The sequence below is a fragment of the Anarrhichthys ocellatus genome, unplaced genomic scaffold, assembly GCF_004355925.1.
Source record: "Anarrhichthys ocellatus isolate YVR2014 unplaced genomic scaffold, GSC_Weel_1.0 scaffold31, whole genome shotgun sequence".
Classification (NCBI taxonomy): Eukaryota; Metazoa; Chordata; class Actinopteri; order Perciformes; family Anarhichadidae; genus Anarrhichthys; species Anarrhichthys ocellatus.
In genome coordinates, this window is record NW_022280061.1 from 4643912 (window position 1) to 4670962 (window position 27051).

At 42.2% G+C, this 27051-nt stretch overlaps 3 protein-coding genes across 7 annotated transcripts in view; 1 reads left to right on the top strand and 2 right to left on the bottom strand.

Moving 5' to 3' along the window:
* dnah6 (dynein, axonemal, heavy chain 6) overlaps positions 1-3688 on the bottom strand; it is a 44466-nt gene extending 40778 nt beyond the window's left edge. The window contains exons 1-11 of the mRNA XM_031864440.1: positions 3607-3688; positions 2704-2777; positions 2353-2526; positions 1827-2090; positions 1534-1668; positions 1349-1442; positions 1219-1258; positions 754-934; positions 537-629; positions 346-453; positions 35-188 (exon numbers count right to left, since the gene is read on the bottom strand). Of these exons, the coding sequence (XP_031720300.1) occupies positions 35-188; positions 346-453; positions 537-629; positions 754-934; positions 1219-1258; positions 1349-1442; positions 1534-1668; positions 1827-2090; positions 2353-2526; positions 2704-2777; positions 3607-3661 (1372 nt within the window). The 5' untranslated portion in view covers positions 3662-3688. The remainder of the gene's footprint in view (positions 1-34; positions 189-345; positions 454-536; positions 630-753; positions 935-1218; positions 1259-1348; positions 1443-1533; positions 1669-1826; positions 2091-2352; positions 2527-2703; positions 2778-3606) is intronic.
* A 1041-nt stretch (positions 3689-4729) lies between these two features.
* Positions 4730-18708, bottom strand: sclt1 (sodium channel and clathrin linker 1). 4 transcript variants are annotated; one of them, XM_031864457.1, is made up of 22 exons: positions 18477-18708; positions 18056-18103; positions 17875-17942; positions 17598-17650; positions 17367-17439; positions 15088-15143; positions 14594-14729; positions 13596-13718; positions 13387-13452; positions 12681-12751; positions 11947-12037; positions 11307-11398; positions 10807-10984; positions 10512-10610; positions 7440-7511; positions 7231-7305; positions 6994-7136; positions 6570-6762; positions 6062-6258; positions 5439-5517; positions 4937-5032; positions 4730-4818 (listed from the first exon to the last, which is right to left on the bottom strand). In XM_031864457.1, the coding sequence occupies exons 2-22, from the start codon at positions 18087-18089 to the stop codon at positions 4759-4761; spliced, it is 2055 nt and encodes a 684-aa protein (XP_031720317.1). In that variant the 5' UTR covers positions 18090-18103; positions 18477-18708; the 3' UTR covers positions 4730-4758. The 4 variants fall into 4 exon arrangements, with proteins under 4 accessions (XP_031720317.1, XP_031720316.1, XP_031720318.1 ...); XM_031864456.1 differs by lacking the exon at positions 4730-4818 and having other exon boundaries at positions 4856-5032; XM_031864459.1 differs by lacking the exon at positions 4730-4818 and having other exon boundaries at positions 4946-5032; positions 5439-5512.
* Positions 18619-22375, top strand: cunh4orf33 (chromosome unknown C4orf33 homolog). 2 transcript variants are annotated; one of them, XM_031864461.1, is made up of 6 exons: positions 18619-18838; positions 19270-19463; positions 20322-20382; positions 20470-20521; positions 20620-20819; positions 21469-22375. In XM_031864461.1, the coding sequence occupies exons 1-6, from the start codon at positions 18660-18662 to the stop codon at positions 21563-21565; spliced, it is 783 nt and encodes a 260-aa protein (XP_031720321.1). In that variant the 5' UTR covers positions 18619-18659; the 3' UTR covers positions 21566-22375. The 2 variants fall into 2 exon arrangements, with proteins under 2 accessions (XP_031720321.1, XP_031720322.1); XM_031864462.1 differs by lacking the exon at positions 18619-18838 and adding an exon at positions 18873-19194.
* The last annotated feature ends 4676 nt before the right edge of the window (positions 22376-27051 follow it).

The window sequence follows — 27051 nt, forward strand, 5'->3', positions numbered from 1 at the left end:
ACATACACATACACAGTACTGTACAGACACATACACAGGCCTGTACAGACAAAGTGCCACCTCAAGAGATAGAAACCTGTGCAAAGTAATAAACTGACCTTGATTTTCTGCATGAAGCTCTGAAGTTGGTCATCTTTCTCTATGATTGATTCCAAACAGGAATTATCTTCATTTGCGCATTCAAAGTTCTAAAAGTCAACAATCGCAAATAGAAACTCATACATTGACTTTATCAAAGATCAACTACAGGGTAAAGTCCAGCAATACCTTTATGTTTTTGACATATTAACCACATTAACTTTCAGAACAACGCTGAATATACACATCAGGGCTTTTTTTTACTACCTTATAGTCTCCAGGGTCTGTCAATACAATTAAATCAGGATCTGTTTGAAGTGTATTCACTGACATCACTGTTTTCACAAACGAGCCAATGATCTCTGCAAAAGTCTCCTGTAATTCAAAGAGATACTGAGAATTAAATGGGTCATAAATGGCGTAACACGTAACAGTTCGTAACAGTTTGGAAGACTAACCTGAACGTTCTCCTCAGAGGGTTTGTAGGTCAAAGCATTGAGGTCCAGCATCAGCTCAGAGAAGAGCAGAGGTTGACCACAGCACGTTTCTGACTAAGACACACACACACCAACCAAAACCAAAACTGAACACTGGTCTGTACCTGCTTGATGGATATAGTGATTACCATGGTTTAAATTGAAACAATCCAATAATAATACTGAAAGAATAGCCTACCTTCTGACTCACCTCTTCTTCAGGAGGATCAACCTCAGGGCTCAGGCTCCAGCTCTGAATCGTGGCACGGCTGGGTGTTCCACGTACCTGCTCTTGGAGCACAGCCAGTAGTCTGGCCACTGTATTCGCAACTATGATGCACAAGGTGTTTGCAACCATATAGTCAACAAGACGGATGAAGCTGGGTAGGTGAGGGGCAGAGAAGGGTTCAACTGGGTTAATGTGATGGACGTGTCACAAAGGAGAATAACCGGCGTTACTAATAACATTACCAACTGCTTGACAGATTTGGTGCCCAGGTCAGCTATAACAGTTAACTGGAATTCAGCCATTGTTCATTTAATTTTGTACACTTGTGTTTTTTGACCGTGACATGTAAAACAGCTTACTGTGATTTTAAAAAGCAGGTATGTCTGCTACACAAATAGATACAGAAAGCAAAGAGAATTAAAGATAAAGACTTACTTTTTGGTCTGTGCAACAAACATCTCTTCCTTAGGACGAGCTGTGAAACACAAAGCATACTATCAACCTGTTCACATTATGGTCTAGGCATGTACACTCCAGTGTCTCCAAACGCTCAGCGTGCACGCACTTGCTTTGGCTCGAAGTTCCGTCGAGTAGTTTCGGCATGCACAAACGGTCACCTCCTTCACCAGCTCTTGAAACTTCCTCAAGTCATTCGACACCTGATGATAATGAACAAATACGGGCAATGAGCAGCTGAGGAAGCACACGTCAAACATCTGTACCAATTTATGTATCGATGTACAATTGTACCTCTTGTAGTTGTTTTTTCAGGATGTCCTGGAACTCCTGCAGTGTGTGAGTGTGTTCTTTCTCCATGTGACACAAGTCTGTGTCACTGATTTGATAACACATGTTCCTGATGTCCATCAGTGCAGGATTTAGAGACTGTATTACATATACAAATGTTAATTAAGTAATAAAATGTTGTAAATCTGTAAGAGATTTGCTCAGTGAACATATTTACAGAGAATGAAATTCCATACTCAAGATCATCAGCACAGATTAAAAGCACATCCAGCCCTCACATACACACTGTCATATACCTGATTCACAATAAACAAGCTGCTGTGGAGGGACCTCCTGGCCACATGAAACTTCATGGCACGAATCTTGGTGCGCCAGATGTAAAACGGTTTCCACTTTTTGAAGTTTGCAATGAAGGGAATGCGGATCAGCTTGGAGTGGTAGTATTCCTCCTCTTCCAATCGCTCGCTGGGTATGTACTCAACCTCCTCCAGTGTCAAGTATCTCTTCAGAGAAAGGGGCATAGTGGGGGGAATAGGGGTTGACAGCACATTCTGGGACATCTGAGAAGAGACACAATGGCAAATTAATTTCCTCCACATTCCTGCACAGAGCTTATTCAAAGTCAATGAGCAATTAATTGGGGCTTAAACAAAGACTTTGTCAAGCTTCTGCCTGAAGAGTCTCATTGATCCGAGAGCATTTTGACGTTACACTACATTTTGTCACCAGGTATTGAAACTTTTGAGGAATCTGTCTATCATGCACTATATGGACATTTTTCAAGCAAAGCTTATTCTCTTTGTAAACATGTCCGTCACTGACCGTGGTCCTGGATTTCAGAGAAGGTAGGTGAACAGGCAATTTCTTACGCCGCCTGTGTGGCTGCTCTGTTTGTTGAGATGACGGCAACTGAGTGTCCCAGCCTGGAAAATACATCCGCTCACGGTCCTTTAAGTGGTGCACGCTGGGTTCTTTCCATCTTCTTTTCAGCACAGCCTAGATAAAGGCGAAGAAAGTGACATCTACAAAAGTCCAACATCTATATACCGTAAATACTTTTTGACTGAGCTAAGGATGATAGACTCTATATTAATGCATCTGAAGTGCTACATTGAATGTGCAGGAGATGGTATTTCATATTGTCAGTTTGATCATATTTTTGCCAAGTCTCACCTGTGTGTCTTGAACCACTGGGGGCCTTGGGAAGCTGGCGGTGGCGCTCGGTAGTTCAGGGAGCTGCAGCCGTTCTGGGACAGGATGTCACTCAAGTTAAGTTTACCCCGGACACTGAATGAACAAGGTGGAGCTGGCTCAAGTTGTGGCAGCGGCCGCTAGCAGTGGCTCTTCCTGTGGCAAGATCAGCTGCCACGTGACTTGCCACGATTTGGGGGTGGGGCGGCATGGCAGTTGCCAGTTTTAAGCCTTATTTTTTTTGTATTTTGACAATATGTGACACCATATTAGGGTCCTTGAGAGTTCGACTGTTGGTAGTTGTGCTTCGTTTAACCGTTTTGATTTAACTAAGCTAACATAAGCTAACGTCAGTTTGGCACTTGTTGCTACGGCAACGATACACACTTTCAATCAGTGCGCTTCAACAAGAGCCAACTGACGTTAGCCTAGCCTAGCCTAGCCTAGCTTAAGCCTTTACTTTTTTGTAATTTATTTGACAAAATGTGACAATACATTAAGGTCCTTGAGAGTACGACTGTTCTTAGTTGTAATAGTTCGAGTTAAAAAATGACGAATATTATTGCTAATTATTTTCTATTAACTGACGGGGCACCTCTCCCAAACGGCTGTACGTTAACTGACGGGGCACCTCTCCCAAACGACTGTACGTTAACTGACGGGGCACCTCTCCCAAACGGCTGTACGTTAACTGACGGGGCACCTCTCCCAAACGGCTGTACGTTAACTGACGGGGCAAGTCGTTTCAGCTGAGCTTGCCACAGGAAGAGTCAGTGCTATATGCTGCCGCTGCCACAATTTGAGCTTGTTTGTACAATGAAACACGTCAGACATAACCAACACATTTTCATAAAACCTAAAGCGCCCCGTCTTAGCTGGGCCTACCTCTGGACCCCCGTCTTTCACCAGACCTCGGAGATGCAGGGCCCGGTGAGGCCATGTGTCCTTACAGGCTCTGAGACGGTGGAGGGACAGCAGGACGGAGCAGTTAGTGAAGTAGTAACGTCAGTAAAAGGTTATTTTATCAGATAAATTGTTTTATTTTCACAACTAACTTCATATGTAACGTTAAGTTAGTTAGTCATATTGTGTCTGTATACTTGACAGATCATTTTCATTTTTTAGCTAAATTCCCAAGACTGTGCAGCGATATTGTTTATCGTGCACCGTGGTTACTGCAAAGGGAAAAGGCAGAACTGTATCTGCCTCTATTAGCTAACGTTAGTAACGTTAAGTTACTTAACGCGAGTATCAAGGTTGAACCGATAACCAGCTCTAGAAATAAAGAGTTGTTTGTCATCGATCTAAAATAACTTAAACTGAATAAAACTGCGTATTTGGATTTGTAACTGTTAAAGATAACGTTATCTGACCTAACGTTAGCTCATGAACGCTAACGTTAAGTTAAACTTGCTGAAAACCTCTTCGAGGTATTCAAACATGCCTAAAACAATAAAAACAAACATGCCTACCGTACCAAATATTCAGCTCTGACGAAATGTGTTGGTATGGCTTCTATAACTAATGTGGATAAACGTTCTCTACGTTATAACGTTAACTAATGCACGTTATGTTCGCTGACCCGGAGCCGAGTTTACCGTATCCTAGCAACATCATTCTCTTCCGTTGTGCATCTATGCAGCTTAAAAAAGAAGCATTTAACCCTCAGACAACACATGTTATGATTGATATCATCAGGGACCCCCAGGCTCCCCAAACCAGGTGTAATATTTTTAACCCCACAAAATAAAATGTCATGCCATAGAGGGACCCGAAGCATTGGATTTCCATTTCACCGTATTTCTGTGTACACAACAAAGACCAGGGTGTATTTGGAGGTATTTATTTTGTAGTTACACATCAGACACATTCAATCCATGGCACATTAGTGCACAACATTAGAACACACTGCCTTCAAATAACCAGATCACAGACAACACCATTGTTGTCTTATGTCTTTGGCCAAATGTTGATATTGATAAAAACAACAATGTGCTCTAAACACACATTGTGTTCCTATAGCAGTGACAGACGCCGTTATAAAGTCTCTGGATCAACCATGGCTGCTTTCCTTCGCTGTGACGCTAACATACTCAGCTGTTAAAATAAAATAAAGAAAAACATAAAGCATAATAAATGAATGATGTCAGTATTAAATGAGATGAGAAACTGGAAAATACACATCTCTCCATGTCAGGGTGAAGAGTACCGTTACCTGTTGTGTAGCAGTAGTTGCCTTTTGTTCAGCTTGTGTCAGTCGTCTCTGAAGACGACTCGTCTTCTCTTGATACTCTACTAGCTGCCTCTCATACTGCACGCGCGCCCACACACGCGCGCACACACACGCACACACACACACACACACACACACACACACACACACAGAGTTAGTAGATGTTTGACAGTCCAATATTCTGTTGAAGTCCATCGGATGGACGCATGAATTCACTACTGTCTTTGTAACGCTGCTTGGTACTTCTGACACTTGTAGGCTTCTAGTAAAATGCCTTCTGCTTCTTGTAGCTGCTGTTCTGAGCACACTGTTAAACATGTAGAAGATGGCGTCCTACAATGCAGGACAAATATATACATTTTCTTTTTACAAGACCAGAATTTTCTCAGAATAACTCACCATTTCATCTCCCTTTCACACCAGCCACTCTTGCACTGAAACTCGAGCTGCATGTTGTTTGCGTGCATGTGTGTGTTGCACAAACCTCAGCAGCAGTGTTCTGGTGAGTTTCAAGCTGCATCTCCAGCTCGTGTGAACGATGCTTCTGCCGATTCAGCTCTGCTCTGAAACAGACGTAGAAAGAGAAACCATTTCATCACAGAGATGAAACATTAATAAAGCTTTTTAAAAATAATTTCTAAGTTTTCTTTTAAAAATGTTTCAACATGTACAATATTTCCAACACAGTGAAGTACAGCTGTTGCTTTGTCCTTTATCCAGTGTGTCCAGTGCTATCCTCAGGCAGTATCAGAAGAAAAGTATTGAATTGCACTTTTTGTAGTAAAAATTGATGTACATTTAAAGATATTGGGATCAGAACAGTGTCACAGTCTGTCAGAAATCCACTAGTTTCCATTTGACTGGTTATCATTGTACGCTTTTATTTGACCAGAAATCTTTTTGTGCACCACATTGCTTCACATTCATCTACACAAGGAGAACACACCACACTGACAGATATTGTTAGAGTAGGCCTATTATATTCCCTGTCTTTTGTTAAGGGTTTTACAGGCAACATTTTAGTCCTGAAGCACATTTCTCAGTGCATGTTTTGTATCCTTCTTTCCTTTCTTTAGTAACGTTAAATCTATCTTCACAAGTTCTTACTTGAGGCCAGTGATTTTAGTCTCGAAGGCCTGTACAAGGTTCTTAGCCTCTTCTTTCCAGCGCTGGGTACTTTTCTGCTGTGCTGTGAGGAGGCGCGTCAGATCAGCTCTGGAGCTTTGGCTGCTGTCCTCCAGCTCCTGCACGCGTGCATCAAGTCCCTGCTCCTTCAGGTTGTACTCCTGCTCCATCTGTGAGAGCTAGAGGGAGCGCAGCACAGTCAGGTGGTGTCAGGTCACCTGGCTGGTCCAACATCAGTTCAGTAGATGAAAGAAGAAACGCTTGCACAATAAAAATCCATGATATTCGTGTTATCATTGCATAATATTAGCCTGTATCACTATGTAAGCATGACTTGTTGTATTGCAACATTTATTATATCATCAGTGTTTTATGGTTTTTAACTTTAACTTAAGTTTCTAAATATTTCTTGCAGTAATAGCTTCCCGAGTGTCTGGTATAGAGCCCCTCTTCCGCCATTTCCTTCCCTTTCTATCTATCGTTAGGTTACCTGTTGTTTGGCCTTCCTTTGGATCAGCGAGGTAGCCTTGCGCAGCTCATCCATCTCCTTGCGGAGCTGCAAGTTCTCCTGTTGCAGCTGGAGCCGCTCCTCGCTTACACCGACACAGTCGTCCCGGGCTGCAGCCAGAGAGCCCTGCAGCCGCCGCACTTCCTCCTGGCACCGTAACAGCTCCTCGCTGTAGCTACACAAGCACAGATGCATCAAGAAAGGAAAGAGTGAGAGAGACGTCGAGGAGGACAAAATGGTTTAGTTTTTATATCCATCACTATTGGCAGCCACGTAGGGCACCTCCCCCTGCTGTTGTGAGGATGTGAGCAGGAATGGAGTAAAGGTGGAGTGCTCAACTTCCTGACAAGAATATGTGGAGTTTGAACTAGTGAAGAGCAAACATACAATGCAAAGCTACACTTACTCCATCTCCATCTTTTTCAGTTTGTTCTGTGTGCTTTGCAGAGTGAGGCTCACGTCTTCCTTCATCCTCTCTGCATCTAGACACCTCTGGTGAAGGGCATCCATCTTCCTGAACTCCGGCTCTGCCCTGCCCTCCTTATAAACCTAAAACAAAAACTACTTTACAGTCATGCAATCAAACACCGTCAGAACTCGGGAGTTTAGTTTCGTAGCGTCTTCCTTGTGGTTTCACTGATACCTTCTCCAGCTCCTCCTCCACAGCTTCTGTCTCTCGCAGGGACTTTGCAATCCGAGACTCTTTATCTGCACACTCCTACAGAGAGGTGGGACAGAGAACAAGGAGTCGGAATGAAAAAATAGAAAACACATGAGCAGACAGGTGGAGTCTGAAAAAAGGAGTTAATGTAACGTTGAAGGGGATTTGTCTTTAACAGGCTCAGTTCTTACCAGCTGCAGTGCAGACAGCTCCTCAGCCATACGGTGGATCTGAACGTTGCACTGCTTACGCACATTATCCACCTGTTAAAGATAGTGTCACATGACTACTGGGATCCGGGCAGTGCGATCGCTTTGCAATTATATCCAATAGACAGTAACCTTTATGAGATGGAAAAAAGGTACTCGAGTTGGGGACTTAACTCAACAGTTTAACGTTTGGGCAGCACGTTCAAATGACTAACATCACCTGAAACTCACCAGTCAAACGCACTGAGGCTGTGAGGGTCCTTTTAACACTAAAGACCGGAGGCAATGGAACAATCAGACCGATAAAGAGGAGGCTGCTGCATGTACCTCTAGCATTTGCAAGGTGAAAAATCTTCGGGCACTAGAATCGATCATGTGGCTCGCTTGTCCAATCTGAATTAAAGGTGCAGTGTGTAGGATTTGGCAACATCCAGCGGCGAGGTTGCAGATTCCAACCAACTGAAACTTGTGTGCCAAGTGAGTAGGAGAACTACGGTGGCCGGCGCGAAAACAAGAAAATGCAAATAGCCTTATCAGTTTGTCAGTTGAGGGCTACTGTAGGAAGATGGCAGCTGGCTCTGTGAAGAGGACCCGTAGATATAAACGGCTCATTCTAAGGTGAGGAAAACCAGTCAAGACATATTGCTGCATTTCTTCACCAGCTGTCCACCAGTGGAATAGCATGAAACCATCTGCAGCATGCATCTCTTTCATTCACATGCACAAGCATCCTTGTGTGGGCACAACATACAGTACTAATGCTGCAGTTACACTGCACGGTGAGGCACAGTTCAACTTAACGGGCTCTGGTTTTCTATTAGCAGAAGTTGTGGATAGCGCCTGCTACATGGTATTTATTTTGTGGTAACACCGTGCTCAATGTTCCAACCAAGCTGAATAATTGATAAGCCTGGAAACACCATTATTTCTGGGAAACTCAAACCCTCATGCAGAGCTGCCTGAGTGGTACTTAAAACCTCAGGTAAGTCTGAGGTCGGTCTACCAATGTAAGCAGTTTTGGGATGAATTCTTAATTCTACATACTTATCTCAAGTGAATATGAGGCAGATGGGAAACGAAGGGTAACAACTTTATCTGTGGCTGCCATGTTTAACATCAACCTCTAACTCCAAAAGAAAATGTCCTGCAAGTTAAAAAGGCAAAATCAAGGGAAGGTCTCTAATGTACAGAAAGTCAAACACATCAACTGCTACTCTCTTAAAGAACATCACTTGTTGAAGTCTAGCCAGAGACTAAGATGACAGCCAGTGCTTCAGTCATACTAGGCTGCATTAACAGGATTAAACTGTTTAAGTGCTTAAAACCTCTTGTCACTCTGACGGCCCGCCCGCGGGCCGTCAGAGTGATAACTGCATATTTGTGTTATGCACACAACTGCCCTGTAACGATGAGTATTAATGTGATATCTCATTAGAAAGCTACGGTTCTTGTAATTCGATTTATGCAAACCATTTCAAGATACAATAACAACAGCAGGTACAGTTAACGTCTCTGTCAAACAAGCACTCCAAAAATAGCCGATAAAATATCACCATGACTCACCGATTATGATCCATAACGTGCCCCTCATGCATGCTAGTCCAGCAAAAACGGTCTTGCTAGGTGGTAAGGGTCCACTCGATCGAATCCAGTAAAAGATTTAGTCTAAAACACATTAGTACGTCCATAAAGACCCACGGGGGGCTGTTGCATCATTTCAAATTAGCCAGCAGATATGATAAATCGAGATCATATTTCGGGCATAACTTCATGTTCAGTGTCAACAGAGCCGATATTTTCATCACAAAATGGAGCCTACATTCCGCCGGTTAGATTGACACCTCATTTGACCCAATAGGAGCTTCTATAGCCCGGCCACCGTCTGGAACAGCCAACGAGAGTCCGCTTTGAAAGACAATGCCCGCCTCTCTTCTTTGGGTAAAGCTCGAGCCAATCGCAACAGATCCTGTTCAAACTCAGGCTCCACATAGCCAATGAAATTACGAAGCCAGGGATATTCAGATTTATCAGATTGAATGCTGGGAAAGTTTTCTAACCTGAACTGGAAACCATGAGTCAAGTTCCTGGGACAGAGTGTGAAGACTAAAGTCTGGTTCATGAGAATTTTCAAGAATCTGTGAAAGTTGATAATGGTTAAATATGATATAGTTCACCATATGTCAACATAAATAAACTATAGTTCAAATTTCGAACAGTAGTATATGTATTTTGACGTGGTGAAGCCAGTCTCCAAACGCGTTTTTACGCAGCCGCACTCTTAGTAAACCACATGTAAAATATCAACTTACTGTCGTATTGTTATCAAATTTTAACTTATACTAGGTGTCATGACTGTTGGCTGTGGAATGAGAGTATTTTCAAGCCTGTAAGTCCCAGCCATAGATAGCTGCTGCCATCTGTTGGCCGAAACAAATCTAGGCGGAAGTAAAATGCTTCTCTTTCACTGTGCTGAAAACGCCATAGCTCAATGCTAATAGCACTTACGGTGATTCTGACTGTTTGTGAAGAAACTTCAGAGTGTTACCTTTCAATAGAGACTAAAACCATACATGTACTCCCAATGGTTCAATAAGCGCTGTCAGTTTACTTTGGGTACCCGGTTGATAGGCGTTTTAGGCAAATTATGCAGGAGTGGGAGGAAGAGCCGTTAATTGCGCATTAATCACCAAGTCCCTGACTGAGGTTAGGCAGGGGGGGAGAGCAGTGCTCTGCTTTTGGCTTCGTACATCAGTGCAGTGAGAGGTTGTGCCTCCGTGTTAGGCTAATTATGAATCAGAAATTCTGGGGTTGCTGTAGTTTTTACAGATATTAATTTCTTTGGTCATTTAAGTATAGAGTTGGCACCAAATATCTTGACACCATCCGGTGCTTTTAATAATGATGCAATACATTTGGTATGTGAAAGCAGATTTTAGTCGTACAAAGAGAAAATTAAATCAAGAGCGTTTAGTAAAATAAGCCTCATCCACACAGCTGACATCATTTAATGTTTCACTATTCCAACGTCTACACAGACAGTCGGTAACTCCGCACCTCTTTTCTGGTGCGGACTGCAGCATCCTGGATTAACTGTTTGATGGCCTCCTTTGTTTTCTCAAGCTCCTCTGTCTTCTGCTTCTCTCTTAACAGGGCCTGAAGGAAGAGCATACAGAGACACGGCTACACATGTCAGTGGGTGAAGTGCTGCACTGATGTGGACACAGAGGATGGATCGTCAAAGGGTGTTGTAGCTTTACAGATTGAGGGGAAGGCTTGTTCTGGGAAAAAGATTTTCAAAAAACGGGGACGGGATAGAGATTGGCATTAGATAGACAATGACTGCAGTCACCTGGTCCTTCTGCAACGCAGCCTCCTCAGCCACCTGAACTCTCTCTCGGACTTTGGCCAGGGCCTCATACTTCTCCTCTTCTAGGGTGGTACAATGTGCCTGGAGTTCCCCCACCTTCCTTTCCCACACAGTCCGATCTCTGCGAACTGCCTCGGCCTCGTGAGATGCAGCTCTTAGTCTGGCAGAGGAGAGAAACGAGTGAGCAGCAGCAGCAGGGGAAAAGACAGGGAACTGTCATCTTGATGTAAAACTCCATGACTGCCCACATATTCTGACATCTCACTGCTTCCACAAGCTCAGCAACAGTTTGCAACAGAAGGTGGTGTGATCGTGTCTAGTGAGCCATTTGTAAAATATGCTGAAATTCTCAACACTTTAGTGAGATTTCCTCACCCCATTGGAATTTACATTTCACAATGGTGCAGACATTTCATGAATTATTGAAGCTATTCTGCAGAAAAGGACAGTTGCAGACAAAGGAAGGTTTTCCTTGCGCTCACCTGGCCTCCAGCTGGCTCAAGGCCGCCTGAAGCTGTTGGAGTCGTCTGTCTGCTGCGTCCTCTCGGCCCTGAGCCTCCAACACATCTTCCTCCTAAATACACACACACACACACACACACTGTTGCTTTTTAATTAACTGGATTCATCTTTTTGTTCAATATCCCGAATAATGACAATTGGTGGCCACTACAGCCCAAAGTGACCCAACAACCGTTATTTTGATTAAGAAACAAAATCAACTTCTGTTTCGATTGTGTCAGAACGACTTCAAAGCGTATTCAGTCTTAAAGGGAACTGCGGACATTCAAAGATGTTATTCTTAAGGTCCGAGACTCTCTCCAGAATCCCCAAACCAGAGTGCAAAAGCTCAAATGTGTTGTGTCATTAAGAGAGTCAAAGATAGCTCCACAGAGAGTGAGTTGGGAAAGATGCAATAGATGACACTGACAGCACCCAGTATGTGGTTACAGTCTCTCTTAGTACTGATTGAACTTTTCCAGGCCATAGAAATAACATCTAGGTGTTCACCTTTAAGATTCCTCATCAAGTATTTCTTCACAACCTTCCCATTTGGTGGACAAACTATTTTCTTCTGCAGAATATTTTTATTCTGTACGTTTAGTTGTTGTCTTCTCTCACCCGTCTCTGCATCTGCTCCTGAATATTTTGTGTCAGTTTGGTCATCTCATCCACTCTGGCCGTGGCGGTCCTCAGCTCGGCCTTGGCCCGCCTACACCAGGAGGACAGAGAGTCAACAAGAGTTCACGTGTGTAACAACGTAGAAACCGGACTGCCATCTTGCATTTAGAGAATATATAGAATACGTTATTTGGTTATCACTAAAAAATGTTGGTCTTTTTTGGAAAAACGCATTCACCTTCTCCTTGGATTAAGCAGAGGAGATGCAACGTGTTGACGAGTGATCATTGCAGGTGTTCACACGTGGATGTAATTACCTTTGAACAGAGCTGTGGGTGCTGGCTGTAGCTTTATATTAAAGTACATATGTGAGAGGGCCATCAATCTTTTCAACAACAAAGCGAATAATTGATTTCCCTATTGCTGCACACTCCTAGACTCCTAAACTATTCCTTAGACTTAGAAGCAAAGGCTTTTTCCAATCACACAGTAAAATGCACATTACACTATTTTGGAACATGTGTTCAACCTGTAGTTCCCAGCATGGGCTTAAACAACGCTTTGACGCATCCTGCATGTACCCATTGTCTTACAGTTATTTGGTGCAACTTGTGGTATTTAAAGTCCACAACTGATGAGGGAAACTGATTGTTGTCAAAATGACCTCATAGAGCACATTCACGGAGCAAGACAGCTGCCAGCAGTCATTTTCAATATCTGCGGTATTCAGTTACCTGAGCTGGCTGTGCAGCTCCTCCATCTCCGTGCTCTGCTCCGTCACCGTCTTCAGAAGCTGCTGGTTAGTCTGTGTGTGGCAGGAGAGACAAGACTGCCATGTGTGTGGCATGACTCCAAACACACCCCGAAAAACAACTGTCACCAAAAACATCTCTCTTCAAACTGTTTTGGTGCTTTTTGAGCAAACCCAACAAATCGCTCTCACATACAGAGAATAAAAACGGCTGCTTGTGTGAGGAGTCAGAGACGGGGAAGCCCAGGGTGAGCCCTCTCATTAACAATGCATCAGAGGGATATAGTATTACCCTCTCCTCACACACTGCATGCTGTCCTAAGTAAGCACAAGGCTTGCATGTGTACGTGTGTTCATGGGTTTGTAATGTATGTAAATAAATATATGCACAATAACTGTCTAAAGAGAGCCTAAACAGTGACTCTGACTGTATTTATATGTGACTGTGGGTGAGAGAGAGACTAGTGCATAACAGTGTGTGCTAGTTAGAGGATTACCAAGCGAGTGGACAGTCCATTATGCAACACGACAGCTCTGGATAACTACCACAGTGATTTGGAAAACCGATTCACTTAGTTACAAGATGAATTATTAGAGCAGGGTTAATTTCGAAGCGGTGTGCAGCATTTCGATCCCATGGCTAATTAGGAGGCCGTAATTTAACAAGCTTTTAATTAACCATCACTTACTGATTCCAGTTGCTGATTGGCCACTTGAAGTTTGTGTGTGTGCTGCTGGAACTGAACAAGCTGATCCTGTGACAGGAAAAAAAAAAGAGGCACTCAATAAAAGTTAACTGCTCGTAATTACCGCATGCTTATATCAAGCATTAACTGAGGCCATTAAATGGCTCCATCTAGTGGCAAAAGGCCTGCATGTTTATGCAGAAATACTGAACCTTCAGCTGCTGTCTGTGCGTGTCGTGGATCTGTGCATCAGAGGCAGTCTTCTGGTAGGTCTGCTGGAGGAGGTCCAGCTCCTGGGCTGTTGTCTGCCACAGCTCCATAGCCTGCAACCGCTCCTACACAATTACACACAGAAACACGCTTGCACGTTTATACACACTCAGAGGCATTGATGCATGGCAGAAAATAATTGCTCACTTCCTACGAGTTGCATCCATGTCCGTGCATTCAGGGACTGAATCAGGACATGATAACCTAACGGAGGACAGACACTAAGAGTACTGAAAACAGCTAACGTCTGGAAAAGAGAACTGCTCCAAAATGGTCTTATTTGTATGTTATGCATCTTGTCAGGGAGTCACCACTAAATGAAAGGGCCGTGCAGCGTTGAGCCACTGGGACCAACTGTTGTTGCTGTTGGCAGTTAACAACTCCAATGCACGAGTCAACTACTCAATAAACCACAATGTCTTGTTTTTTATTGCTACACATTTAAAACACTCAAGAAACAACAGGGAAATATGACAGTTTGAAGTTGTCGGGAACCTTTGACAGAGCTAGGACGAGCGTTTCCCTCTGCTTCCACTTCTTGTACCAAGCGAGACTAACGTAGATGTTTAAAGCAAGACTCGCTTTTGAAAGAAGTAAAATCACATTCTTGTCTTACAAATGAAAAGTTGAATTTCAATGCATTTAGGGGTTTTGCTATTACAGCCTCCCTTTGTCTGGGTATGACCAAACATCAGGTGAATAATTACTCACATTATTGGGTCACCGTGCTGATTCTTCTCCACTTGTGCTCCTGCAGCGTTAGTTTAGTATTCAAGCTAAATACCTGACAGCAGTTACATGGTGTCGTTTATAACACACCTTGAAAGAACAACTTAATGCACAGAGATAAACACACATACACATTGTTCTTCTCATCTAACTTCCAGTGAGACAGTGTGACCTTAATCTACATACGGTATATGTCTAGTCATAGGCTGACCTGTTCACACAGCTGGACCTGTTCGTGGAGGTTTCTGACGACTGCTTCCTCCGCCAGCACGCTGCCCTCCACTCCTGAAGCCACCGGCAGGTCCTGAAGCTGCTTCTCCACAGACTCCCTGAGCTCTGCATGGAGCCTGGCAAGGGTAGGGGTTGATATTAAAAACTAATGAGATTTCAAATATAATGCCACAACCTTAATTACAGCCGACCGAGAACACTTTATTTGTCTGTAACGTGAACGGTCACGATGCCTTGATTATCAATAAAGAAAGAAGTAACAACTAGAGTAGCATTATTACTCTACTTCTTCTACTATCTCACTGTTACCACAAAACAATACAACCAGTCACTCAACTGTATCATGATTATAGATAGTCAGCCGGTTCATTTCTTACATTCTTTAAGGAGTACATGCCATGACAGAACAGCTGGGTTTCATCTCCTCTTGTGTATCGACTCTCTGAACTTTAAAACCAGTGGAACTTTTTCTACCTTTCGTTCTCCTTGACGACCCTCTCCAGCTTCACTTTGACATCCAACATCAGCGCCTGTCGACATAAACAAGTAGACCAACACCGTGTTAGGAATCAGTTAAGACAACCTCGTACACTTCAGGGCACCTGTGAACAAATCATAGTTTGAAAAGTAATGCCTGACTAACACATGATCAGAGATCAGTGTCTTTACAGTGTAGAGAGACCGTATCTGTTCAACCAACAACACGATGCGTCTCGGTGTCTGTATTCAGACAGCAGAACGGACGTGGGCGGAGTTATTACCCGACGCTGCATTGAATCTGGTAACTGTTGCATTGTCGAACATAATATGCGTTGGCAATGCAATGTTTCCACTTTCAAAGCATCAAATGAATTTAAAGTCGACATATAATTATTCATGAAATATTTTGCCACGTCCTCACACTGTACTTTACATCTCTGCTGTGTTTGATGAACCGTGTGAACGTTACCTCCATCACACTTTAACTGGGGGACGTCGAACAAGCAAAAGACTGAATGTTCCATATATTACAACACTGCTCCTCAAAGCAGATAGACGATCTTTTGATAGATAATTGGAAACCAATAACATTATTAAATATAGCCTGTGAAATTCTCTCACTTACTTTGCCAGATGCTTAAGAAACGGTTAAAGAGAAATCATAAATGAAGCTTATTCAGGAACTAATAGATGACTCTGAATACGCAGAATCAGATGCTTTAACTTTGTTTTGGGATTCTCATAAGGCATTCGACAAAGTGGAGCATCAGTTCATATTAAAGTCAAACTCTTAGCTTTGCCAAGACATCCATCACTAGTCAGAACACTATGAAGAAGGCAGAGATGTGTCATGCTGTTTCCAAATACCACCAAAACGTTCTCACTTTGCAGATCAGTCTGCCAAGGTTGCCCAAGTTATCCCTTCCTTTCTCTTATAGTTGAATTGCTCTCAAATCATATTTTACATTGTTATCATTTTCAAGGTCCAGGAATGTTTGAGAGGACGATCAGAATAAATCAGCTCGCTGATGACAAGCAACCAATCAGTACGAGTCCTTCTCCGAGCATCTGGCTGAAGAGCCAGTGTTTCAAAAAGTGAAATCTTTTGTCAGTACAAGACGAGAAACTTTAACATGTGATACACCAGTTTAAAAACTATTAAATACCTTGGAAATAATAATTGTAAAAGTCTTAATGAATGCAGGAATATGATTCAATATGTGGCTTCAAAGGGATTCGTCCTTGTTAGTCAGAGCAGAACAGGTGGTGTCTCTAGTTTGTTTATCCTACCCGCTCTCTTTTTATCTGTAAATGAATAAGCCTTTATTCATTTCACTTTGGAGAAACAATACAATCATTTAAAAAGGAGTTGTTATTATTATATTATTGTAGCAGGTTAGAGGGGCGACGGTGGAGATACTGAACTATACCTTAAAATTAAAATGCTTAAAAGAATATTTGAAACTCCAGAATTTACTTCATTAGTCAAAATAGGAGGCTTACAATTTATATTACTTACAATGTATATTACTTCATTAAGCTTTAATCACAATAGTGAAGCAAAACTTACAGAATGGTGGAGCTCAACTTCTCAGCAAAGAGAGATTTCTCAGATCTACAATCTTTCCTGTCATTTATAAAGAACGTCAAACTATTAGAAAGTGGAATCCTTCAGCTGGTGAAACGCCTCCAACACACAAGAGCTGGATCTTTTCTGTTAACGCAACAAATATTAACAGTTGTCAATGTACAAATAAACATACATGGAATAATGTTTACAGCAAAATGTGGGAGATAAAACACAGCGATCACTTTCAACGGTTAGTCGTAAATGAAACAACCAGCTGGTGAAAGGAACGTGTTGCCACCTTAATATGGTCCATTTTATCTTGTGGCCACGATGGTTTTGAAGACAAATGGCTGATGCACAGCTGTGTCAATCACGGCATGTTTACCCCCAAAATAGTAAGGGCCGACTCTGGGAAGAGGAAGAAGCTGTTTCCATCTCCGTATTTGTGCTTTCCCGAATTTTGTGTTCATAATCAGGGTGCTTCCCTAAAAATATACGACTCATTAAAGTAAACACAGATCTAGGATGTAGGGTCAGATCAAGAGATCACCGAGCTATCTACTATTTAATTAAGCACATTTCAAGAGCGATACTAATTCATCCCATTACCTTATATCAACAGTATATATTCCCAGATGAAGCACCAATATTCAATATGTTTGTACAATATTTAATTTCACTGTACGAACTGAATTTGTGTCACCTGGTATTTCTGCAGCTGTTCAGTCATTTCATCCATGTGCCGATCATACTCCGCTATCAGAGGAGCCATTACACTGTAACACAGATGGATAATCATGCCACTTGTGTAAGAAAAAGTACTTGCTATCCAGTGCGCACATATCCATAGACGGTTGTTGTCCTCATAACTCTGACTTGGAACAAGAATATGTTGACTGTCGTACAAGAAAGATTTTTAATTGTTGCACCGGACCTTCTATCTGAGATCCAGGGTGAAGGAGAGTCTGCCCGTCTTGCTTCCTCAGCCTGATGAGCAGAGATGCCGGCGTTGAGAGTTCGCATCATGGAGTGTTCAGTTCTACTTCTAAATAATCCTCAGTCATCAACATTCCCATATGTATATGCTATATCTTTTCAAATCATTTCCCTACAAAGTAAAAGTCATTTGAATACAAGTTGTTCACTGAAGACACCAAATAATGAGCCAAAACGTTGTCACTTTGTCGAGTTATTAACAGACGTCTTCGTACCAGAGAAGGTGTCGACTGAGTGCGGTGTCCATACTGATACTGGCTGAGAGCAGAATTCAGTCTGTGTACTGAAAACAGACGAGCACACACACACACACACACACACGTTGGTCTACTATTCGGAGCTGAAGTTTCGCCACAAAACTAGGCTATTTTGAAAACCTCCCTGATGTGTCCTTACCTTGATCACGTAAAAACTCAACTTCTGCTTCCATGGTGAAGGCGCCGCCTAGATGCAATCACAACAGTTTGCATTGGCAAGTTAGAAACGATGTGGTGTGTCTCCCCTTAACGTCATCATGTAAGCTTACCATTAACGTTATTTTAGAATCAGATGCACTAGTTATGCTACTGCTGTTTCCAAGGCAAAAGTTCTGTGTCTCAAAACACATGCACTCCGCTAACGAATTCACAAAGCGGGTAAATATAAGGTAGCTTGCATTCACGTCAACGTTACCTTGCGCAGCTAGCATCAGCTGAGCTAATCAATCTCAGCTAACGCTAAGCTTAAAACAACAACAACTTGCTAACTTAACCGTATGGTCTGTTGAACAAATGGCTAACTTAAAAACAAAACCATAGCAAAGAAAGTTGTCACTTGCCGGTTACAGAACAAACTCCACAAAACCACGATTGTTTACGTTACTATTCGGTTGCGCCGTCCGTTTTGAAGCAAACAAACACCAGCCAATGGAGATGGAGATGTGCACCGCAGAAATAGTTCCGTGTGTACGACCGGAAGGTGAAACAGTTCCACGCTGTGTCAGGAAGCTTCAGTCGGATGTATGTTTGAGTCAACTCAAGAAATCCGATCTTTTAGTTTCAGTTTGAGTATTTGTTGGACTTTTCCACCAAGTGGAAATAGATATTGTTTTCATTCGAGCTTTGCTGGTAATATTGATATAAGATATAGATTTGCTCGATATCGTCAGCTCTCGGCCAACTGGTCACATGATTACAACATGTAAGTGTTTGGTCACGTTACTGAATCTCTGATGATCTCTAAACTACGTCCTCTCGATAGTTTGTTAATTTGTTAAGAATTGAAAGGTCTAATCTAAAACTACAAGGACACTATGTAAGTTTTTTTTTCCATATCAGGAAGTCAACTTTACTATCTTGACAAGTTATTGAGTAACAGAACTGCATTTCTCAATAACCTAATTTGATAATAAACTGCATAAAGAGCTGGGTGTATATCAAGACACAAAGAGCCCAGCTGGAGCACAATTGACACTACTGGAGTTCTGGCAGCATGGGGGTAGTTGGTGCTCTCCAGTGTCTGACACTTATCCACATTCTGCTCTGCTGTGAATCTCTGTAAGTTTGTGTTTCTCCACCGTGTGATTATGCTGCACAGCAGATTCTCACTCTTGATTCAATTGTTCCTTTCAGTCCTTTTAGGCAAATGCAGTTTTTCATCCAGCACACTTGGGACAGCGATCCTGTGAATCATGACCCCATCAGGGTCAATTTCTCTCCTGGGCAAGGAGGGCTGAAGATCGAGATGTTTGGTCCCTTCTTCAATGACCCAGCAGCCCCTGCAGCTCCCCCCAGTCAGCCCTTTCCTGGACTCTGGGATTATGAAGGTGGGAGCTCCGGTGATGCTGTGTGTGTGGTAGTGCACTACACCGCGTCCTAGACGTGCAACAAGAGCTTTGAAGGATTTACGGGAAAATCCATAATGAATGGCCATAAATGAAGTGATTGCAAAAAACTTTAATCTTTAAAAAGTATTCTAGAAGTCTCTTTTAAAAAGTATTAATATTTGAAGATGCATTGGCACATATAAAGTTAATTTGATAACATAAAAGGTTTTTTAATAGTATAACTTTATTGTAATCATGTTAATCAAGTTCTTTGAGTGCATTGCTTAGTAATGAGATAGTTCAACATCTTTTAACTGTTTATTCGCTTTCTTGTCAAGATTTAAGTTTATAAACTTGACAAAGGTTGCATGTATGGCCTGTTGTAATAGGTTGGATTATATTGTACAGGTATTGCTGTTATGCTTCCCACCCCCCAATAACGTTGTTACTGCTGTCATGATTTAGGGATTTAGTCTGTATGATGCAATTTTAGACAAGTCTGAAAGGTGTTATACAATTCTGATTATAGTCCAATGAGGCTACGGACTACCTCTGTTTATGAGGCCATAATAGTGATTGTATTATCATTATCATGGTGACACAGCAGTTAAACCCTGTAACGAGGTTGAGTAATAACAATCCTATCTAATTGACCTAAAGTAAGTTCGATTTCCGCTTAATGAGCCCCACATAGTTGACCTCATTAATGTTACTTATTACCCCATTATAGTCCAGGGATATAATGAGCATGTTGTTAGCCGGTGCGCTTGTCTTCATATCTTACTTGATATAGTATATGTATCTGTTATTCTTTAGTTATAACTCAAGATATATTATTCAATGGTCTATCTTCTTCAGTTGTGGAGTCCTTCTTCCTCGACAGTACCACAGAAAACTACCTGGAAGTGGAGTTTTGTCCGTAAGTACCGAGCTGAACTGTTGTAACATCCATGTGACCGTATGTTTGTTAAATCAAACAAACATACAAACTGTGTTTTCATTTTAGACATGGACAGCACCTGATATTATTGCTGTCGGGAGTTGGCCAAGCCTTCCAGGTAGGCAGACGTTGAGGGAGTTATTGAACGGGCCAGCGTTCCTCTGAGTTAGGTTTTTAAGTAGTTCTTATTGTTGTCTTGTTGCCTTCTTTCTCCAGCAACAACTGCCCATGGTGTTTAACGCCACGATCACAGGGGACCGGTGGATGGGTGAGGCTCTGCTCCCCTGGTCGTACTTACCTCCCAACATCAACAAGATGAACTCCTACGCTATTCATGGCTCAGGAGAGAAGCGTAGCTATGAGGCTCTGTACCCCATCCCCAAGGAGGAGACAGTGGAAGGCCAGAAACCCAACTTGTGAGTTTGCTGATTCTTATGAGTTCAGTTGTGTGAGGTCATGTACACAGACAGTATTTATAGTTGTAGTGTTTTGTTGTGAAGGGGTAGTCCAGGAATTTGGTATTTCACTTTTCTTTTAAGTTGGGGGAATTGTGAAAGACAAATGTATAAAAGAGTGGTCAAAATCAAAGCAGCAGAGGAGGAGATATCACATCTTTCCGTCCCTAGTGTGGCTCATGCTCCAAAAACAATGGATCCTACATTTCCCCTCATGCAACGCTGCGGTCTCTTTCGTTAGACTTCCCCTTGTTGGTAAATGTTCTCGTCTTTCAACCATTTTAGAGCAGAGAATGGAGCCAGAAATGTACAGCAGGTTTTCACAGACGTAGCTACACTTCTCACGATGAGTAAACTGATCTTTATGAGGGAAACCGTTGGACTGCCCCTTCGATTCTTTTTCAAATATTTTGCAGCCGGACCAAAATAAGTTTGGATGCCAAAGTATTAACAGGCCAACTTTCACTTTTTAGATGAGTCAACTATTATCAAACCACTGGCTATGTAATTACTCTCACAATTAGATACGCAGTATATGTGTGTCTGAATCTGCAAGTGTGTATGTGAGAGTTTTGCGCATCCTATATTAAATTCTCCCTCTATCTCTTAGCCACCGCCTGGAGTATTTCCAAAATTTCCGCCTGCAAAGCATCATGGGAGAAGGTTGGATCCAACCAGTGTCTGATCTGTGGATAGGAAAGCCCTGAGCTTTTCAAAAACACTCCCTTGTCTCTCTCCTTCTGTCTTTCTTTTGCACACGCACACGCACGCACACACGCACACACACACACACACACACACACACACACACACACACACACACACCACAGTGGCCGGGCAATAGTACAAAGATTCATTAACGGGAAACAAAGGGCAATCAATCTTTATTAGTTAATGATGCCAAACGATATGACAAGAAATATGTTATCAGCTTGTCAGAGCATATCAGCCTTCACACACACATCTCCATCCACACGGTCACACACACACATCACAAGGTATTGGACGTCACCTTAATTTGCCTCGGCAGAGTGTAACCTACAGCATTTCTACTGTGGATGGTGGCAAGAAATGCTGGCTTTGACATTGTGCTCGTGTGCAGCCTGTGCGTTTCACTCCAGTGAGGTAGACCACAGCAGTGTGGTTCTTTGTATATTGCTTTTTTCTCTGCAATTGTTTGTGACTCCATGTCATTTTAATTGGCGACGGTGGCTAAGTGGAGAGCAGGGCCGTCCTTCAATCAGGATCAGCGGTTGGAACCCCGGCTCCGCTAGTCGCATGTCGATGTGTCCTTGAGAAACTGAACCCCATGTATGGGGTGTATGAATGTGATAGAGTCGCTTTGGATAAAAGCTAAATGACTGTAATGTGAATGTTTTTCTGATGCAGGATTAAAGAAAAACTTAATTATTATAGTCGTCATTATATATTAGCTACATATATATGAAATTTAACCTGTAATTGTTGATTATGTTTCATGTCTCTGCATTAAATGAATGCACCTTCACTTTAAAAATATGATTTGTTGCTTTCTTGCTGAAAGTTATTTAGAGGAGGTTACTGAAGTAAAAGAACGTATAAATAAATAACTTGTAAAAGTCCTTCATTCAAACTCCTAATTAAGAAACATTATACAAGTGTTACCTTAATATATTTTAAGTATCAAAGGGAACTTTCTCTCTGCAGAGAAATGTCACATTATTATTAGCTGGTTAGTACTGATGCATCAAAGTGTAACAATGTGAAGTTCCTGTAGCTCCAGTTAGACATGAGAGTGTATCTATCCCGTCATCTAACTCTCTGCAAGACAGCGAATATATACGTCCTCTCATTATATCAAATCATGTATGATTGGGACTCTTAATGACAAATCAAATTAAATCAGTAGTAAGCTGCATAGAATATTAAATTGACTCATCCCGACACGCTGCAGTTCATTCCCCTCATATAGCAAATATCAAAGTCCCCCTCACTTACTCTTCCACCTACTTTTAGAGTAAAGTTGAGATCACAGGCCTCTGATCCTCAACACACACACACATGATGATTGATGACTCACAAATCTCTGTCTTCTCTCCATGACCCTGCCAGTCTTTCCCCCTTGCCCCTGCTAAACCGCCCGGTCGAGCCTGTGTATTTATCAGAAGCTCCTGAACCGCTTCCCCTGACCAGGAGCCGGGGAACTGATCGATTTTCATATTTGATGTGTTGCTCCTCGCAGTGGCAGCCCAAAAGCCCACAGTGAGCCCGATCACTTTTAATTGGCATTCTCGCCTTTGAAATGCGTGCGTGATTAGGCCTAGAGAGCGCGCTGCTTAAGCCCCCTCCTTATGATCGCCTGCGGTGCCTTGCCATCACACTGCACACTATTCACATGCACACACACACACACACGCTCATGGAGTTGGCACATTGTACTTCACCAGTCTCCTATTAATAAAATGTTGATCTAAAAACATGTTTCTGGACACATTAAGGGTAAAACAGGATCTTCATGAAACACTTTGATGAATATACATGACTGTACCCACCCACCTGTGTGCAGTCAGAGGATGTGTGTCCCCACTAAGGTTTAAACCCAGCTCCCTCTAATTAGTGTGAAAAGATGAGAGGGGAGAGCAGAACAGGTAGCTGCCTCTCCTCCGCCAAAGCCCCGGCAGACAAGCAGACACAAGAGCCGTCTTATCCCCCTCAGAGAGAGAAGAGACCAGCCTGCTCTGAAACATTCAGCACCAGCTTAAGGGTGATTCTGCCTGTCAGAAACTTTCTGGAGATCACCCTAGACCTAGTTTCTTTTTCCTCTCCAAGAGACGTTGGTCTCATTTCTTCCAAGTTTAAAGAGTGTTTGAGGGTATGAAATGAGAATAAAATTGTGATGAAAAATAGAACGGGAGGGATAAAGGAGTGATCTCGGAACATGCAAAGAGGGAGAGATTGAAAAAGCGAAAACGGTAATGACTTTATCTTAAGGATTCTGGGATAGAGACGCAGATGAAAGATTCATACTGAAGCTAGTAAGATACTGGGACTATGCGTAGCCTTTGCAGGCCAAACAACGGTATCAGATTGTACAGAGAGATAGAACTTATCAACACTGTGCAGTACACAATCCTAATGTGGCTGCCTTCCAATATACCACATCGCACAAACAGAGGCAAACTTTGATCAGTGTTTACGTGGGACTTTATCTTACCTAATCACCAAAGAAATAAACTGAAGGCAACCTCATCAACAATCTGTTCTCCACAACGACCGAGGCAAAAACCAGTCGTAAAAATATGGAAACACACCAACAGCTGTGTTGTGTCAGTATTACACTTACAAAAAAGCCCCAATAGAAGGAATATGACATTCCAGTGTGTTCACTGCAGGGGTGAAGGATGGGAAGAGTGGTGCTATGAACAAAGATCTGGACTTATGCTGTGTGTGTGTGTGTGTGTGTGTGTGTGTGTGTGTGTGTGTGTGTATAGGTGTGTGTGAATGTGTGATGATACAGCTAATTGCAGTTGAAGCTGTGTACGATGATGGCATGTGCAGATGAAGCTGTAAGAGGCTGGGGAGAGGAAAAGAGAGACGCAGAGCCAAGCGAATGCCAGGGACATTAATAAGGGCCAGACGAGTTCGAGTTCTCAAAAACACTGCAGTGAGGAGGAGAAGAGAGAGGGAGAGGAGAGCAGAGGGCTTTCATTAAGGAAGAATGCTTGACAAACGTTTGTAAAGCTCTTTCCTTCTCACATCCACACACTGATAGACATGCAAGACATGTTCAGGTCAACATGAAGACAAATTACACACAGAAAGTACAATCTCCTCCAACAGATACAGACAGAAACTGCCTTTATGTTTATGAGTCATTGCTCAAATGCATTCATATTTTACAGTAAGAAATAATAACTATTACTTCTGCTTTATACACACATACATACACTCCCACCAAACACTGTTGCTCAATGCATTTGTCTCAAAGGGGAATGGGATTCATATGTTATCATTGCATAAACATTACAAACAAATGATATCAGTAAGAGCGTGAAAGAAAGTAAATTAAGCTTTCTTTGTTATCGACACAGAATATACAGTTGTGTGAAAAAGTGTTTGCCCCCTTCCTGATTTCTTATTTTTTTGCATGTTTGTCACACTTAAATGTTTCAGATCATCAAACAAATTTAAATATTAGACAAAGATAACACAAGTAAACACAAAATGCAGTTTTTAAATGAAGGTTTTTATTATTAAGGGAAAAAAAATCCAAACCTACATGGCCCTGTGTGAAAAAGTGATTGTCCCCTAAACCTAATAACTGGTTGGGCCACCCTTAGCAGCAACAACTGCAATCAAGCGTTTGCGATAACTGGCAATGAGTCTTTTACAGCGCTGTAAGAATTACAACAATTCTTTGCAGAATTGTTGTAATTCAGCCACATTGGAGGGTTTTCGAGCATGAACCGCCTTTTTAAGGTCATGCCACAGCATCTCAATCGGATTCAGGTCGGGACTTTGACTAGGCCACTCCAAAGTCTTCATTTTGTTTTTCTTAAGCCATTCAGAGGTGGACTTGCTGGTGTGTTTTGGATCATTGTCCTGCTGCAGAACCCAAGTGCGCTTCAGCTTGAGGTCACGAACAGATGGCCGGACATTCTCCTTCAGGATTTTTTGGTAGACAGCAGAATTCATGGTTCCATTTACCACAGCAAGTCTTCCAGGTCCTGAAGCAGCAAAACAGCCCCAGACCATCACACTACCACCACCATATTTTACTGTTGGTATGATGTTCCTTTTCTGAAATGCCGAGTTACTTTTACGCCAGATGTAATGGGACATACACCTTCCAAAAAGTTCAACTTTTGTCTCGTCAGTCCACAGAGTATTTTCCCAAAAGTCTTGGGGATCATCAAGATGTTTTCTGGCAAAACTGAGACGAGCCTTTATGTTCTTTTTGCTCAGCAGTGGTTTTCGTCTTGGAACTCTGCCATGCAGGCCATTTTTGCCCAGTCTCTTTCTTATGGTGGAGTCATGAACACTGACCTTAATTGAGGCAAGTGAGGCCTGCAGTTCTTTGGATGTTGTTCTGGGGTCTTTTGTGACCTCTTGGATGAGTCGTCGCTGCGCTCTTGGGGTAATTTTGGTCGGCAGGCCACTCCTGGGAAGGTTCACCACTGTTCCATGTTTTCGCCATTTGTGGATAATGGCTCTCACTGTGGTTCGCTGGAGTCCTAAAGCTTTAGAAATGGCTTTGTAACCTTTTCCAGACTGATAGATCTCAATTACTTTGTTTCTCATTTGTTCCTGAATTTCTTTGGATCGCAGCATGATGTCTAGCTTTTGAGGATCTTTTGGTCTACCTCACTTTGTCAGGCAGGTCCTATTTAAGTGGTTTCTTGATTGGTGTGGCAGTAATCAGGCCTGGGTGTGGCTAGAGAAATTGAACTCAGCTTTCCAAAGATGTGATAAACCACAGTTAATTTATGTTTTAACAGGGGGGGGCAATCACTTTTTCACACAGGGCCATGTAGGTTTGGATTTTTTTTCCCCCTTAACAATAAAAACCTTCATTTAAAAACTGCATTTTGTGTTTACTTGTTATCTTCGTCTAATATTTAAATTAGTTTATGATCTGAAACATGTAAGTGTGACAAACATGCAAATAAATAAGAAATCAGGAAGGGGGCAAACACTTTTTCACACAACTGTAAATCATGAGTGTTTGCCTAATTGATTCCATTACATTCCCACCTGCCTGCCGACTCTCTCGTCCCTCCGTGCGTTGTTTATCTTCATCTTAAGCTCGATGGATGAAAGGGATCGTTATTGGATGTGAAGCCCGCTGAATTCCATCCTTTTTAGCGAGCACATTAATTGCCAATTAGATGTGACACCGAATTATGAAAGAATATTTGTTGTCGTAGAATAAACTCACAAAGAAGTAAAACTCTTGATGCAGAAGTTTACTAGTTTGGGAGATAAGAAATGGAGATATTCCTTTGTTTTTAATAGCAAACAGACTGCTTTACGCTTGAAGGTAATTTATGTGCAGCTTGGTATTACTGGCCGTAAGTGAGCAAGTTCAGTAACTCTTAATTGTGAAATAAATCACACTGTTGCCATAGTAACAAACACCTAATGGCAAAATGAGAGCATGCTGATAATGTCTCAGCACATGGTTGTGTGTGTGTGTGTGTGTGTACATGTATGT